This window comes from Oryx dammah, unplaced genomic scaffold (genome assembly GCF_014754425.2).
Source record: "Oryx dammah isolate SB20612 unplaced genomic scaffold, SCBI_Odam_1.1 HiC_scaffold_5, whole genome shotgun sequence".
Taxonomy (NCBI): Eukaryota; Metazoa; Chordata; class Mammalia; order Artiodactyla; family Bovidae; genus Oryx; species Oryx dammah.
Window position 1 is genome coordinate 16,955,118 of NW_024070189.1, and position 18,032 is coordinate 16,973,149.

An 18,032-nucleotide genomic window follows, 5' to 3' on the forward strand; every position below is an offset into this window, starting at 1 on the left:
TGAATAATTGAGTGTTGACTGTATTCTGGAAGTTACAAAAATGCTAAGATGTGATTTTTCTTTTAGGTGGGAAATGAGGAAGGATGAAAAACTAGCAGAGGAAGACAAAGCAATGCTGGAGCATCTAAAGCTTATGTGCACCGTCCAGGACTCTTCTGCCTCAGATAACACAGAGGAACAGTCATCTGCAGAAAACGAGGAAGACAAAGCAATGCTGGAACATCTAAAGCTTATGTGCACCATCCAGGACTCTTCTGCCTCAGATAACACAGAGGAACAGTCATCTGCAGAAAACAGCAAGAGCTTTATTTTAGGAAGTGATCACATGTAATGGAGTAGGCTTTCTACTCTAGTCAGAATGAACCTCTGAAGTGCTGTGAAGCATGAAACCCATGAGTAATCGCTCAACTGAAAAGGAGAACAGCACATAAAGAATAAAATGCTATATATTTTTCAGTTTAAAAATAATTTCAAATGTTTTTTTCTTTCCGCAGTCTTTCTCTTAATATGATATAACTGCTGCCATCTCGTGTTCCCTTTGAATTACTTTTTTTTTTCCCTTCAGTTTTCAAGTATCTATGACAACAGGCAAACTGTTTAGCAATCTTTTCCCTAAGGATTTTTAAACACAACATTTGGATGTTAAGTTGGAACACATGGCCCCTTGAGGGTCATCTGAAAAGTTCAAATTAATTTTGTAGCCGTAACCCAAGTCTAGATCGTCTGCCTTTAATAGCACTGCTGTACCGGTCTCCTTTCTCATCGCCTCTTCCTCATCCAATTTATTTTAATCAGAGCCACAAAAAGCACTCTCTTGAAGTATAACTTTAGTAATATCTATGCCTACGGTGGGCTTCATTGGTGGCACAGTGGTACAGAATCCCCCTGCCAGGGTAGGAGTTGCTGGTTCGATCCCTGGGTCGGGAAGATCCCCCGGAGAAGGAAATGGCAACCCAGTCCAGTATTCTTGCCTGGAAAACCCCATAGACAGAGGAGCCTGGCAGGCTACTGTCGATGGGTTCGCAGAGTCAGACACAACTTAGTGACTAAATAACAACAATCTATGTGTCCATAGTGATTTTTCAAACATCACATTCAAACTTCTAATCATATGCTTTCAGAACCTATACCCAGAGATGCCAAGTTCAAGGAACTGCCTGTCATCTGAGCCACACACCTGTCATTTTTCCCGAGAAGAAATCATCTTTCCCCCAAAGTCGTGTTCAAAACTCACTCTAGCACTTCATTATCTGTAATCTCATAGTTTCTGTTACTTCTCTTATTTCCATTACATTGATACACATGCACAGACACACAAAAGAAATGGAATATGTTCTAGTGCCTTCTATGCCAAGTAAAGCTGTATTTACTATATCCTTCCAATCAGTGCCTGATATTAGATTAAAAAGACTTCAAAGGCTTTACGAGGTAATTTGAAGTCTCCCTTTATAACAGTAGTCACCCTAAATGTCTACTATAGAGTTATTCATCTAATAATAAATGTTATTAAACAGTTATTAAACAGTTAATAAACACAGTTGCTTAAATGGCTGTCATTGTGAGAAGACAGCAAAAACAATTAGACTGTTGAGCAATCTATAGGACATCTGGGAGAAGCCTTATATCATGAATTATTTTTGACCGTATGACATTGAACATCATAGTTTCTGAGGTTCTCAGGTTATTCAGGCCCTCACATTCTGTGAATTTTATAAACTGTGTATAGGCTACCCAATTTCCAAGGGAAAGTACTTGAGCATTTTGCAAAGAGTAAAGCTTGGCGGAGGCCACCTTAGAAAATCTCTTGCATTGTTTCCTTTCATAAAAACACATGAATGGCCATGTAGTCGGCTGCTTGCCAAATAACACAGTTTATTTTTAAAGAATTTTACTTTGGTTGGCCAGTATAATCATAAACCAAGTATTTTAAGACATGGTTGAAGTAATTTCTAAAAATTCTATTGAAGAGCATTTAAAAAATGGTAAGAAACTTTTGTGAGAATTAGACTTTCTATATAGTATTACCTATAAACAGTTACTATAACAACCAACATAAGGCAACAGTTGACTTTTATTCCTTCAGCTTAGGGATGCAATAATGCTGCATAAATATGTTTTATTAGAATAGACGCTAAAATAGTTTTAAAAAAAAATGATCCAAAAACTAAATAAAATCATCTTATGAAGTTACAGGATTTCACATTTGGTTTCTTTTGCCTAATATATCTAAAGATCATCTGTTAACACTATTTTTAATTGAATCTGTACATTTCTGTATTAATCCTGGAAAGTGATTTAGTTTGTATTAAAAAAAAATTCTGTATGGTTCCTTTTCGAAAGGAAAGGTGTATAATATGGAGAGAATGAGATGAGGTGAAAGGAGACCAGGGTTTTCACTTGATTTCTGTTCTACATGGCTCTATTAAATTACTGTAGTTATAAGTGCCATAAATTTATTTTTTCTTAAATTTTTAATTGGAGGACAATTACTTTACAATACGGTATCAGTTCCTGTCATACAGCGTGAATCAGCCATAAATATACGTACGTCCCCTCCCTCTTGAACCTCACTCCCACCCCTTTAGGGTGGTGCTGAGCCCCAGTTTCAGCTCCCTGCGTTACACAGCAGCTTCCCACTAGCTGTGTGTCTCCCATACGATCATGCGCACATTTCAGTGCGGCGCTCAGCTCGCCCCGCCCTCCTCCGCTGCAGTGTCCACAAGACCGCTCTGCATGCTTGTCCGTATTTCCATCCCTGCCCTGCTGATCGGCTCATCAGTTCCATTTTTCCAGATTCCACATATATATGTTAACATATGATACTTGTGTTCTCTTTCTGGCTTACATCTCTCTGTATAACAGGCTCTAGAACTAGACCTGACACAAATGAGTTCTTTTAACGGCTAATATTCCACTGTATATATGGACCACAATTTCTTTATCCATTCATCTGTTGGTGGACATGTAGGCTGCTTCCGTGTCCTAGCTATGAACAATGAAACTTATGATTGGGAATTTAACTGACAAGTCATTTTGACTGTACAATGTTTGATGTTTCTTAAATTATGATAAAAAATGGTACTCCAAAAGTTATTCTTTCTCACATTCATTTTAGTATAAGTAAACAATAGGAATGAAGTTATATGTAATAACTGTATATGCTTATTACAATAATATTATCTTCCTATAAAATATTCCTTCTGTGTTTTGTTTAACTGTATTTTTATGTAATTATAAAGCTACCTATTATTGGCCTGCTGCTGCTGCTGCTAAGTCGCTTTAGTCGTGTCCGACTCTGTGCAACCCCATAGATGGCAGCCCACCAGGCTCCTCCATCCATGGGATTTTTCAGGCAAGAGTACTGGAGTGGGGTGCCATTGCCTTCTCTGATTATTGGCTTGGCAATGTTAAAACAATGTGAAATAATTTTTAATAAAATACAGTTTACCCTTGAACAACATAGGTTTGAACTGTACAGGTTCACTTACATGCTTACTAAATATATACCACACTGCTACATAATATACAGTTGGCTGATCTGTAGATTCAGAACTGTGGATATAGAGAGTCAATTGGAACATTACACAGTCAGGATAGGCACCCCTAACCCCTGTGTTCAAGAGTCAACTGTATAGATGATAATGTATATTTCAGATATTTTAGATTGTCATCTCTATGAAAAAAATGTTATAAAACTACCAACCAAGAAATGGGGAACATAAATCGCTGTTTTGTCTACTAATATCAGTTTATGATAAATATCCTATTATCCCAGTTCACAGATTCCTGAGTCAAAGGGAGCTTCAGGTAGTTTATATCAGAAGTTTCTTATAAAAAATTTTTTTAATGATTTTCATGATTCTTGAAGTATTGCATAATTTAAAAAAACACTGTGCTAGGTGAAATAAGACAGCCACAAAAAGACAAATGCTGTATGATTCTACTTAAATGAAGTATCTAAGAGTAGTCAGATTCATAGAAACAAAGTAAAATGATGGCTACTTGGGATTAAGGGGAGGGGGAAAAGAGGAGTTGTTTAACAGGTATAGAGTTTCAGTTTTACAAGATGAAAAATGTTCTGAACATATGTTTCACAACATGACTATATTTAATACTGCTGAAACAGACACTTAAAAATGGTTAAGATGGGTTAAGATAGTAAACTTTATATTATTTTATACTATTATGTGCTCTTTTTTACCACGCACACACACACACACACACACACAGAGCTGTAAGTGGAATCTCTACTAATGAACTTCCTTATCACGATGACTGAAAGCTTTTAAAATTTAATGGGGAACTATGAGACCTGTATATTCGGTATCAAAGATTATTCCACACAACATAAAAACTACCTGCTTTGCCTTTGAGAAATGTTTACAACAGCATCATCAGTAGAGCAGTAAACACTTGTTTCTGCAGAATTTAAAGAATCCAAAGCCCTGTAAATCTCTTTTCCCCTCAAAATATCATAATAACTACTTATAAGAATAAAGACTTGTATTAGTAATTACTACAGAATTAACAATGCTATCATAACTTGGCAGCTTGAAACAACACACGTTTATCATCCCATAGCCTCCGTGTCAAGGGTCTGGACATGGTTTAGCTGGGTTCCCCGCTCAGGACCTCACAAGGCTGCAATGCAGGTGTCAGCCAGGCCGTGGACTCATCTGAGCTTCACCTGGGTAATACGCCACTTCTAAGTTCACATCGTTGTTAACAACATTCACTACCTTGCAGGCTACCAACTCAGAGCTTCAGTTTCTTGCCATGGGAGTCTAGCCAAAATGGCCTCTTGTTTGCTCAGCAAGGAACAGACAATCTTACAAGGTGAATGTTACAACTGTATGTTACAAAACCACATGTATTTAATCATGCACATTCCATCTCTTTTATCCAATTCGGGTAGTTAAGAGCAAGTCGCCCATCCCACTCAAGCTCAGAAGGAGGGGATCCTTTTGTTGCTTTGTAATGGAATTTCCATTTGGTTCCTTATTGTAAATTTTATGTGTTTCTTGAGAATTCTTGCATTTTTGTTCAATGTGAATATATTTTAAGTCATTCAGCATAGTTATAATGGCTCTTTAAGTCTTGTCTAACGATTCTAACAATGAGTTAGCTTGGTATCAGTGCCTATCTCTTAAGGGACTTGTCTTTTCTTTTAAGATTAGGTAACTCTGGGGGAAGACTTCAAGACCATCCTTATATTCAAAGATTAATTAGGAGAACTCACACAGCTCATCACATAATTGTACTCACAGCTCAGATTATGTACTCTGTGTGTGTGCATGTGTGTGCGTGTGTGTGTGCATGTGTGTGCGTGTGTGTGTGTGTGTATGTGTAAGGAAATCTCATTATAAGAATGTGGAAATATATCTTAAAGCCTACTGGCCAAGTTCCAATGAATATTGGGAAATAGATACATTCCTGAGGATATTTGGGAATAATCATGTTGGCATAAGTGTATAAAGGATTAGAATAAGAAGAGGTCAGACTAAAATTTGTGCTTAAAGAAGTAACTGTGGAGAACTATAAAAGAGTTCAGACTTGAGATGTAAACTGGTAGAGAAAGTTCATAAAAGTACCAAGAAGAGACTGAAGAATTACTCAGTCCTATTAAATAATATTCCAATGAGGAGGTACCCTTTCCAACTTGAAAACATGATTTTAACATGATGATTTGACAAGTTTTAAAATTCACCATTTCTCTTATTTATATACATACCTATATGTGTGTGTGCATGTGTGTGTTAACATATGACTTCTACACTGAATATGTAGCACTTGGGGTTGGGGGAAATAAGCAGAAGTTTCAAACCTGTTTTGTCAAATATTTTTTCTTACCCCGAGATTATATGCGAGTCTTGCATTATGGCTTTTCTGTTTACATTTAGGATGTTTTGGAGTGTCTCCATTTTAGATATTTAAAAACCCAATATGATCTAAACTACTTTAAATATTTTCTATTCATTGCTTTTATTCATTGTTTTCTGTTCATTCCTTCTTCTTCTTCTTCGTTTTTAGGGTCTTCCACACTTATTCTGCCTTCTCTGATGTTCTCTAATTGAACATTTATGATTCCAGTTTCCATCCTGTATTATTATATCAATTCAAACTTTTCTTTTTTTTTTTTGGATGATCTAAAATGGTTGCTCTAGGATTTGCAATATACATTTATAATTTACCTAAGTCCACATTCCAATAACACAATAATGCTTCATGGGTACTGAAAATACAAAGTATTTTCAATTTCTCCCTCCAGTCCTTGGTACCACTGCCGTCATTCATTTCATTTATGCATAAGCTATAATCACAGACTGCAATGTTCACATTACCTTGAACAGTGCTATCTGTTACATCAACTAAGGAAAGGTAAAAAAAGATTTTATTATAATTTATTCCTTCTCATAAACTCTTTTGGTAGACCCAAATTTCTGATCTGTAACATTTCTCTTTGAAGAACTTCTTTTAACATTTCTTCCAGGGCTAATCTACTGGTGACAATTTCCCTCCATTTTTGTCTGAGAAAGTCTTTATTTTTCCTCTATTTCTAGGGGTTATTTCACTGGATATCAAATTCTAGGTTGGTGTTTTATTCTTTCAAGTCTGAATATATCATTCCATTGTCTACTTGCATACTTTCTGGGAAAAAAGTTTAAAAACTCACATCTTTTTTGTCTCTGTAGGCAGCATTATTTTCTTCCCTGACTTCTTTCAAAATTTTCTCATAGTCTTTAATTTTCTAATGTTTGATTATATATGCCCAAGTGTAATTTTTTTTTTTTTTTTTACTATTTATCTAGTTTAGACTCCTCTAAGTTCTTGGATCTTTTGGTGTGTCAATAATTTTGAAAAATTGTATCATTACTTCAAATAGTTCCTTTTTATTTGTCTCCCTTCTTTTTCTATCATTTGCATTCAGTTCAGTTCAGTTCAGTCGCTCAGTCGTGTCCAACTCTTTGCAACCCCATGAATCGCAGCATGCCAGATCTCCCTGTCTATCACCAACTCCCAGAGTTCACTCAAACTCACATCCATTGAGTCAGTGATGCCATCCAGCCATCTCATCCTCTGTCATCCCCTTCTCCTCCTCTCCCCAATCCCTTCCAGCATCAGAGTCTTTTCCAATGAGTCAACTCTTCGCATGAGATGGCCAAAGTACTGGAGTTTCAGCTTTAGCATCATTCCTTCCAAAGAAATCCCAGGGCTGATCTGCTTCAGAATGGACTGGTTGGATCTCCTTGCAGTCCAAGGGACTCTCAAGAGTCTTCTCCAACACCACAGTTCAAAAACATCAATTCTTCAGTGCTCAGCTTTCTTCACAGTCCAACTCTCACATCCATACATGACCACTGGAAAAACCATAGCCTTAAGTAGATGGAACTTTGTTGGCAAAGTAATGTCTCTACTTTTCAATATGCTATCTAGGTTGGTCATAACTTTTCTTCCAAGGAGTAAGCATCTTTTAATTTCATGGCTGCAGTGACCATCTGCAATGATTTTGGAGCCCCCAAAATTAAAGTCTGACTCTGTTTCCACTGTTTCCCCATCTATTTCCTATGAAGTGATGGGACCGGATGCCATGATCTTTGTTTTCTGAATGTTGAGCTTTAAGCCAACTCTTCCACTCTCCTCTTTCACTCTCATCAAGAGGCTTTTTAGTTCCTCTTCACTTTCTGCCATAAGGGTGGTGTCATCTGCATATCTGAGGTTATTGATGTGTCTCCCAGCAATCTTGATTCCAGCTTATGTTTCTTCCGGTCCAGCGTTTGTCATGATATACTCTGCATATAAGTTAAATAAGCAGGGTGACAATATACAGCCTTGAAGTACTCCTTTTCCTATTTGGAACCAGTTTGTTGTTCCATGTCCAGTTCTAACTGTTGCTTCCTGACCTGCACATAGATGTCTCAAGAGGCAGGTCAGGTGGTCTGGTATTCTCATCTCTTTCATTAGGCACACACTAAACTTTTTTTAATTTTCCCACTTTCTTGCGTATTTTGTTTCATCTTTTTGATTCTTTTTTCTTTTTGTTTTTCTGTTTTTGAAGTTTCTTTTGACATCCTCAGCTGAGATTCCTTCCTTATTTGTGTTCAGTCTACTTATGAGAAAGACTACCAGAAGTCTTTTTCATTTCCGTTCCTATGGTTTAGATTTCTAGCATTTCTTTTTGAATCTTTCTTAACATTTGCATCTCTCTGCTTACTGTGCTCTTCTTTTTCTACATGAAGTCCACTTTCCTTCCACTTGAAAGGTTAGAGTGGTTTGGAGTTGAGTAGTTTCATTCCACTAGCCTGGTAAGCACCTAGTTGGTTAGGGTCTGGTAAAACAGTTTCCCTTAGAGGCAGGCTTTGTTAAGGAAAATAGAGCACTCTGGGCATATTTCAAAATGGTCACTTTTCCTCTCCCACTGTCAGAAGAGAATTTTTCTCTGATTTTCAATGTGGCTCCTGGAGGTAACAGTCCCAAAAGTGTTCTACCTTCCTTCCCACAACCAATGAAACCACTTGGGAGGTTTAATTCTCAAACCAGTCCATGAGTTTCAATGCCTAGAGTAGTCCACAGTGTTGCTGTTTGGTCACTAAGATGGGTCCTAGTCTTTGCGACTCCATGGACTGCAGCATCACAGGCTCCCCTGTCCTTCACTATCCCCTGAAAGAAAGAAAAAAAAGTGAAGTTGATTAGTCGTGTCCAACTCTTTGCAACTGTATGGACTGTAGCCTATCAGGCTTCTCCATCCATGGGATTTTCTAGGCAAGAGTACCAGAGTGGGTTGCAATTTCCTTCCTCAGGGGATCTTTCCAACCCAGGGAACGAACTCAGGTTTCCTGCATTGCAGGGAGACGCTTTACCCTCTGAGCCACCAGGGAAGACTCCCACTGTCCCCTGGAGTTTGCTCAAATTCATGTCCACTGAGATGGGATGCAATCTAACCTTCTCATCTGCTGCCATGCCCTTCTCCTTTTGCCTTCAATCTTTCCCAGCATCAGGATTTCTTTTTACAATGAGTCAGCTCTTCCTATCAGGTGGCCAAAGTATTGGTGTGTCAGTCATTACAATGAATATTCAGGGTTGATTTCCTTTAGGATTGACTGGTTTGATCTCCTTGCTGTCCAGGGGACTCTCAAGAGTCTTCTTCTTCTCCAGCACCACCATTCGAAAGCATCAGCTTTTCAGTGCTCAGTCTTCTTTTATGGTCCAACTCTCACATCCGTACATGACTACTAGAAAAACCATAGCTTTGACTATATGGACCTTTGTTGGCATAGTGATGTCTCTGCTTTTTACTATACTGTCTAGCTTTCCTTCCAAGAAGCAAGTGTCTTTTAATTTCATGGCTGCAGTCACCATCATAGTGATTTTGGGACCCCCCAAAATAAAATCTGTCACTGCTTCCACTTTTTCCCCTTCCATTTGCCATGAAGTGATGGGTCCAGATACCATGACCTTAGTTTTTTGAATGTTGATTTTTCCATGTCTGGCTCTAACGGTTGCTTCTCATACTGCATACAGGCTTGTCAGGAGACAGATAAGGTGGTCTGGTATTCACATCTCTTTAAGAAACGTTCACAGTTTGTTGTAATCCACAAGGTCAAAGGCTTTAGTATAGTCAATGAAGCAGATGTTTTTTTCTGGAATCCCCTTGCTTTCTCCATGATCCAGCTAATGTTGGCAATTTGATCTCTGGTTCCTCTATTTTTTCTAAACCCAGCTTGTATATCTGGAAATTCTCAGTTCACATACTGCTGAAGCCTAGTTTAAATTATTTTGAGCATAAGTTTATTAGCATGTGAAATGAGTGCATCTGTATGGTAGTTTGAATATTCTTTGGCATTGCCCTTTTTGGGATTAGAATGAAAACTGACCTTTCCCATAGCTGAGATTTCCAAATGTGCTGACATATTGAGTGCAGCAATTTAAAGCATCTTCTTTTAGGATTTTAAGTATTTCAGCTGGACAGTGACCTTCTGCCAATTCAGCTATTACAATTTAAAGTGTTCTACCCATACTGACTTTTGCTTCCTGTTCAGTTCACTCGCCCAGTCGTGTCCAACTCTTTGGAACCCAATGGACTGCAGCACACCAGGCCTCCCTGTCCATCACCACCTCCTGGAGTTTACTCTAACTCATGTCCATTGAGTCGGTGATGCCATCCAACCATCTCATCCTCTGACATCCCCTTTTCCACCTGCCTTCAATCTTTCCCAGCATCAGGGTCTTTTACAGTGAGTCAGTTATTCGCATCAGGTGGCCAAAGTATTAGAAATTCAGCTTCAGCATCAGTCCTTCCAATGAATATTCAGGACTGATTTCCTTTAGGATTCACTGGTTGGATCTCCTTGCAGTCCAAAGGACTTTCAAGAGTCTTCTCCAATGCCATGGTTCAAAAGCATCAATTCTTCTGCATTCAACTTTCCAAGAGTCCAACTCTCACATCCATACATGACTACTGGAAAAACCATAGCTTTAACTAGATGGACCTTGGCAAAGTAATGTCTCTGCTTTTTAGTATGCTATCTAGGTTGTTTATAACTTTTTTTTCCCAAGAAGCAAGTGTCTTTTAATGTCATGGCTGCAGTCACCACCTGCAGTGATTTTGGAGCCCCCAGAAATAGTCTGTCACTGTTTCCACTGTTTCCCCATCTATTTGCCATGAGGTGATGGGACTAGATGCCATGATCTTCGTTTTCTGAATGTTGAGTTTTAAGGCAACTTTTTCACTTTCCTGTTTCACTTTCATCAAGAGGCCCTTTAGTTCTTCTTTGCTTTCTGCCATAAGGGTGGTGTCATCTGCATATCTGAAGTTATTGATATTTCTCCTGGCAATCTTGATTCCAGCTTGTGCTTCGTCCACACCAGCATTTCTCATGATGGTGGCTCAGACGGTAAAGTGTCTGTCTACAATTTGGGAGACCCGGGTTCGATCCCTGGGTTGGGAAGATCACTTGGAGAAGGAAATGGCAATCCACTCCAGTACTCTTGCCTGGAAAATCCCATGGACAGAGGAGCCTGGTAGGCTACTGTCCATGGGTCGTGAAGAGTCGGACACGACTGAGCAACTTCATGTTCCATCCACTCTGCATATAAGTTAAATAAGCAGGGTGACAATATACAGTCTTCACGTACTCCTTTTCCTATTTGGAATCAGTCTGTTGTTCCATGTCCAGTTCTCACTGTTGCTTCCAGACCTGCATCAAAAGGCAGGTCAGGTGGTCTGGTATTCCCATCTCTTTAAGAATTTTCCACAGTTTGTTGTGATCCACACAGTCAAAGGCTTTGGCATAGTCCATAAGGCAGACATAGATGTTTTTGTGGAACTCTCTTGCTTTTTCAATAATCTAATGGATGTTGGCAATTTGGTCTCTGGTTCCTCTGCCTTTTCTAAAACCAGCTTGAACATCAGGAAGTTCATGGTTCACGTATTGCTGAAGCCTGGCTTGGAGAATTTTGAGCATTGCTTTACCAGCATTTGAGATGAGTACAATTGTGTGGTAGTTTGAGCATTCTTTGGCATTGTCTTTCTTAGGGCTTGGAATGAAAAGTGACCTTTTTCAGTCCTGTGGCCACTGCTGAGTTTTCCAAATTTACTGGCATATTGAGTGCAGCACTTTCATAGCATCATCTTTTAGGATTTGAAATAGCTCAACTGGAATTCCATCACCTCCATTATCTTTGTTTGTAGTGATGCTTCCTAAGGCCCACTTGACTGCATTCCAGGATGTCTGGCTCTAAGTGAGAGATCATACCATGGTGATTATTTAGGTTGTGAAGATTTTTTTTTTTATATATAGTTCTGTGTATTCTTGCCACCTCTTCTTAATATCTTCTGCTTCTGTTATGTCCATACCATTTTTATCCTTTATTGTGACCATCTTTGCATGAAATTTTCCCTTGGTATCTTCAATTTTCTTGAAGATATCTCTAGTGTTTCTCATTCTGTTGTTTTCCTCTATTACTTTGCACTGATCACTGAGGAAGGCTTTCTTATCTCTCCTTGCTATTCTTTGGAACTCTACATTCAAACGGGTATATCTTTCCTTTTCACTTGTCTTCTTTTCACAGCTATTTGTAAGGCCTCCCCAGACAGCCATTTTGCTTTTATGCATTCCTTTTCCTTGGGGATGGTCTTCATCACTGCCTCCTGTACAATGTCATGAACCTCCGTCTATAGTTCTTCAGGCGCTCTGTCTATCAGATCTAATCCCTTGAATCTATTTGTCATTTCCACTGTATAATCATAAGAGATTTGATTTAGGTCATACCTGAATGGCCTAGTGGTTTTCCCTAGTTTCTTCAATTTGAGTCTGAATTTGGCAATAAGAAGTTCATGATCTGAGCCACACTCAGCTCCTGGTCTTGTTTTTGCTAACTGTGGAGAGCTTCTCCATCTTTGGATGCAAAGAATACAATCAATCTGATTTCGGTGTTGACCATCTGGTGATGTCCATGTGTAGAGTCTTCTCTTGTGTTGTTGTAAAAGGGTGTTTGCTCTGACCAGTGCTTTCTCTTGGGAAAACTCTATTAGGCTTTTCCCTGCTTCATTCCGTAATCCAAGGCCAAATTTGCCTGTTACTTCAAGTGTTTCTTGACTTCCTACTTTTGCATTCCAGTCCCCTATAATAAAAAGGACATCTTTTTTGGGTGTTAGTTCTAGAAGATCTTCTGGTTTTCATAGAACCATTCAACTTCAGCTGCTTCAGCATTACTCGTTGGGGCATAGACTTGGATTACTGTGATACTGAATGGTTTGCCTTGGAAATGAACAGTGATCATTCTGTCATTTTTGAGATTGCATCCAAGTACTGCATTTTTGACTCTTTCATTGACTATGATGGCTACTCCATTTCTTCTAAGGGATTCTTGCCCACAGTAGTAGATATAATGGTCATCTGAGTTAAATCCACCCCTCCAGCCCATTTTAGTTTGGTGATTCCTAAATGTCGGCATTCACTCTTGCCATCTCCTGTTTGACCACTTCCAATTTGTCTTGATTCACGGACCTAACATTCCAGGTTCCTATGCAATATTGCTTTTTACAGCATTGCATTTTGCTTCTATCACTAGTCACATCCAGAACTGGGTGTTGTTTTTGCTTTGGCTTCGTCTCTTCATTCTTTCTGGAGTTATTTCTCTCTGCTATCTCCGGTAGCATATTGGGCACCTACCAACCTGGGGAGTTCGTCTTTCAGTGTCCTATCTTTTTACCTTTTCAAACTGCTCATGGGGTTCTCAAGACAAGAATACTGAAGTGGTTTGCCATTCCCTTCTCCAGTGGACCACATGTTGTCAGAACTCTCCGCCATGACCAGCTGTCTTGGATGGCATGGTTCATGGTTCCATTGAGTTAGACAAGGCGTGGTTCATGTCATCAGATTGGTTAGTTTTCTGTGATTGTTGTTTCCAGTTTGTCTGCCTCTGATTGAGAAGGATAAGAGGTTTATGGGAGATTCCTGATGGGAGAGACTGACTGAGGGGGAATTGGATCTCCTTCTGTTGGGCGGGGCCATGCTCAGTGAATCTTTAATCCAATTTTCTTTTGTTAGGTGGGGCTGTGTTCCCTGCCTGTTATTTGAAAGTGAAAGTGAAGTAACTCAGTCTGACTCTTTGTGACCCCCTGGACTGTAGACTACCAGGCTCCTATGTCCATGGGATTTTCCCGGCAATAGTACTGAAGTGGATTGCCATTTCTTTCTCCAGGGGATCTTCCCGAACCAGGGATAAAACCCACATCTCCCACATTGTAGACAGACGCTTTACCGTCTGAGCCACCAGGGAAGACTGTTATTTACCTGAGGCCAAACTATGGTGGAGGTGATGAAGATAATGGCGACCTCCTTCAAATGGTCCCATGCATGCACTTCTACACTCAGTGCCCCCAACCCTGCAGCAGACCACCTCTGACCCGCACCTCTGCTTCAGACTCCTGGACACTCCCGGGCAAGTCTGGGTCCGTCTGCTGTGGGGTCACTGCTCCTTTCTCCTGGGTCCTGGTGCACACAGGGTTCTGTTGGTGCCCTCCAAGAGTCTGTTTCCCAGTCCTGGGTAAGTTCTGGCAGCTCTGTGGTGGGTGAATGGCGACCTCCTCCAGGAGGGCTTATGCCATACCCAAGTCTGCTGCACCCAGAGCCCTGCCCCTGCGGCAGGCCACTGCTGACCGTACCTCCTCAAGAGACACTCAGACACAGCTCTGGCTCGGTCTCTGTGGGGTCTCCATGTCCTGGTGTGCACAGGTTTGTTTGAGGCCTCTAAGTGGTAGGAATGGGGTTTGATTCCTGTTAAGCTATGCTTTTCTTAACTACTTTCCTGTCTTTTTAATTTGAGGCACAATAGTTTTCTGACTTCTCTTCTCTAAAGGATCTAAAAAGAGCTGTTGAATTTAGGTTTTTAGGCTTTTCTTTCTTGTCGTGAGGATAAAAATGCTGATTTTCAAGCTCCAAACTCTTTACATATTGGACTGGAAGTCTCTAATTCACTCTAAACTGTGTTCTTTCCTATCATGCTCCTGACTCACACATATGGCTGGAAGGAAGGGAAAATCATTTGTTTTGTTTCACCTTCTGCACCTTTTACTCTATATGTTCCACACTTATTCTTTTACTTTGAGGTCCTTCAATGTGACCTCATGAGTGGGAAGAAAAGGCTGTCCTGAACTGTGACCATGATTCCCTCAGCAAAAACGTCCAGGTGCTGGTGCTTTCTGTCATCAAGTACTTTTGTACATTTTTGTTCTGGAGGTTCACCCAAGTCCAGGAATTCCAAACTGCCATTCCCTGATACATGGGACAGATGCTCCAGCCAATATCTCTAACTTACCATGTAGTTCCTCTTCTTGTGGATTACTTCACACAACCTTATTCTACTGACTGGTTTGCTCCTTTCTGCTAGAGTTACTCCTCTCTCTTTCTTCAAAATAATTCTACCCTAGAGTTTGTGTCTCTCCATAAAGATACATGCAATCCTAAGCCCAGTACCTCAGAATGTGACCTTACTTGGAATAAAGTCATCAGATAGGTAATCAGGTTAAAATGAGGTCACTGGGGTGGGCCCTAATTTAATTGGACACAGAGACAGCACACAGAGAGAATCTCATGTGAAGCTAAAGAGATTGGGGTGATGCAGCAACAAGGCAAGGGGCATCAAAGATTGCCAGCATCCCTGTAGACGCGAGGGAGAGACAAGGAACAAATTCTTCCTCATACCCCTTGGAAGTGAGAGAGTCATTTCCTAGGTAGGTTGATAAGAAGTCTAGGGGTCCCCAAGGAGAGAGGGGTCTGGAATTCTCAAGGAGGAAGAAAGGACAAACTTTTTTTTTCCTTCTCTACATTCCTTAGGATTATATAACAATAATGTATCCTGCCTGAGGACATTCTCTGAATTAAACCTTCTGGCTAATTCTGTTATCTTAAAATGTAAATTATGGGAGTAGACCTGGTCTTTATAAGGATTATAACAATAATGTATCCTGCCTGAGGATAGTCTCTGGATTAAACCTTCTGGCTAATTCTGTTATCTTAAAATGTAAATCATGGGGGTAGGTCTGGTGAGGTCCTTACAACCTCCAGACATTCTTTGGACTCTTTGGAGAGTATATAACTTCATTGCTAACACTAGTAAAGGGGTACTCTTTCTGCCCCTTTCTGATGCCTATGTCAGAAGCTTTCTCTATCTCCTTTATACTTTAATAAAACTTTATTACACAAAAGCTCTGAGCGATCAAGCCTCGTCTCTGGCCCCGGATTGAATTCTCCTCCGGGAGGCCAAGAATTCCGGTGTCTTCACGTGATTCAAGAACCTTTCAGAAGGAACCAAAATTGGATACACTTTGGTCTAAGATTTCTAACCTCCAGAGCTGTGAGGCAATACATTTCTACTGGTTAAGCCACCTGGTTTGAGGTACTTCCTTATGGCAGCCCTAGCAAATGAAAACACCTAGCCACGTACAAACATGCCTACTAGTTGCTGGGAAAACTTAACAGTTATTTTCTCTGTACTCTGTCAATGAAGAATAGCAAGTCTCTTGTCTTCCAAGCAAGAGTTGGTAAATCACGTTTCAGTTCAGTTCAGTTCAGTCGCTTAGTCGTATCCGACTCTTTGCGACCCCATGAATTGCAGCACGCCAGGCCTCCCTGTTCATCACCATCTCCCGGAGTTCACTCAGACTCATGTCCATCGAGTCCCTGATGCCATCCAGCCATCTCATCCTCGGTCGTCCCCTTCTCTTCCTGCCCTCAATCCCTCCCAGCATCAGAGTGTTTTCCAATGAGTCAACTCTTCGCATGAGGTAGCCAAAGTACTGGAGTTTCAGCTTTAGCGTCATTCCTTCCAAAGAAATCCCAGGACTGATCTCCTTCAGAATGGACTGGTTGGATCTCCTTGCAGTCCAAGGGACTCTCAAGAGTCTTCTCCAACACCACAGTTCAAAAGTATCAATTCTTCGGCGCTCAGCCTTCTTCACAGTCCAACTCTCACATCCATACATGACCACTGGAAAAACCATAGCCTTGACTAGCCAGACCTTTGTTGGCAAAGTAATGTCTCTGCTTTTGAATATGCTATCTAGGTTGCTCATAACTTTTCTTCCAAGGAGTAAGTGTCTTTTAATTTCATGGTTGCAATCACCATCTGCAGTGATTTTGGAGCCCAAAAAATAAAGTCTGACACTGTTTCCACTGTTTCCCCATCTATTTCCCATGAAGTGATGGGACCGGATGCCATGATCTTCATTTTCTGAATGCTGAGCTTTAAGCCAAATTTTTCGCTTTCCTCTTTCACTTTCATCAAGAGGCTTTTATAAGGGTGGTATCATCTGCATATCTGAGGTTATTGATATTTCTCCTGGCAATCTTGATTCCAGCTTGTGTTTCTTCCAGTCCAGCGTTTCTCATGATTTACTCTGCATATAAGTTAAATAAGCAGGGTGACAATATACAGCCTTGACGTACTCCTTTTCCTATTTGGAACCAGTTTGTTGTTCCATGTCCAGTTCTAACTGTTGCTTCCTGACCTGCATACAGATTTCTCAAGAGGCAGGTCAGGTGGTCTGGTATTCCCATCTCTTTCAGAATTTTCCACAGTTTATTGTGATCCACATAGGCAAGGCTTTGGCATAGTCAGTAAAGCAGAAATAGATATTTTTCTGGAACTCTCTTGCTTTTTCCATGATCCAGCGGATGTTGGCAATTTGATCTCTGGTTCCTCTGCCTTTTCTAAAACCAGCTTGAACATCAGGAAGTTCACAGTTCACGTATTGCTGAAGCCTGGCTTGGAGAATTTTGAGCATTAATTTACTAGCATGTGAGATAAGTGCAATTGTGTGGTAGTTTGAGCATTCTTTGGCATTGCCTTTCTTTGGGATTGGAATGAAAACTGTCCTTTTCCAGTCCTGTGGCCACTGCTGAGTTTTCCAAACTTGCTGGCATATTGAGTGCAGCACTTTCACAGCATCATCCCTCAGGACTTGAAACAGCTCCACTGGAATTCCATCACCTCCACTAGCTTTGTTCATAGTGATGCTTTCTAAGGCCCACTTGAATTCACATTCCAAGATGTCTGGCTCTAGATTAGTGATCACATCATCATGATTATCTGGGTTGTGAAGATCTTCTTTGTACAATTCTTCCATGTATTCTTGCCACCTTTTCTTAATATCTTCTGCTTCTGTTAGGTCCAGACCATTTCTGTCCTTTATTGAGCCCATCTTTGCATGAAATATTCCCTTGGTATCTCTAATTTTCTTGAAGATATCTCTAGTCTTTCCCATTCTGTTCTTTTCTTCTATTTCTTTGCATTGATCACTGAAGAAGGCTTTCTTGTCTCTTCTTGCTATTCTTTGGAACTCTGCATTTAGATGCTTATATCTTTGCTTTTCTCCTTTGCTTTTTGCTTCTCTTCTTTTCACAGCTATTTGTAAGGCCTCCCCAGACAGCCATTTTGCTTTTTGCATTTCTTTTCCATGGGGATGGTCTTGATCCCTGTCTCCTGCACAATGTCACGAACCTCATTCCATAGTTCATCAGGCACTCTGT

General features: G+C 40.2%; 1 protein-coding gene across 5 annotated transcripts in view; it reads left to right on the forward strand.

Annotated features, from left to right (window-relative positions):
* KIAA0825 (KIAA0825 ortholog) overlaps positions 1–6,966 on the forward strand; it is a 434,350-nt gene extending 427,384 nt beyond the window's left edge. For 4 of the 5 annotated variants that reach the window (XM_040241509.1, XM_040241510.1, XM_040241511.1 and 1 more), the window contains 3 exons: positions 67–100; positions 200–1,720; positions 6,929–6,966. In XM_040241509.1, the coding sequence (XP_040097443.1) occupies positions 67–100; positions 200–331 (166 nt within the window). In that variant the 3' untranslated portion in view covers positions 332–1,720; positions 6,929–6,966. Of the gene's footprint in view, positions 1–66; positions 101–199; positions 3,028–6,928 lie in introns of those variants that run through there. The other variant, XM_040241512.1, reaches the window with a different exon arrangement.
* The last annotated feature ends 11,066 nt before the right edge of the window (positions 6,967–18,032 follow it).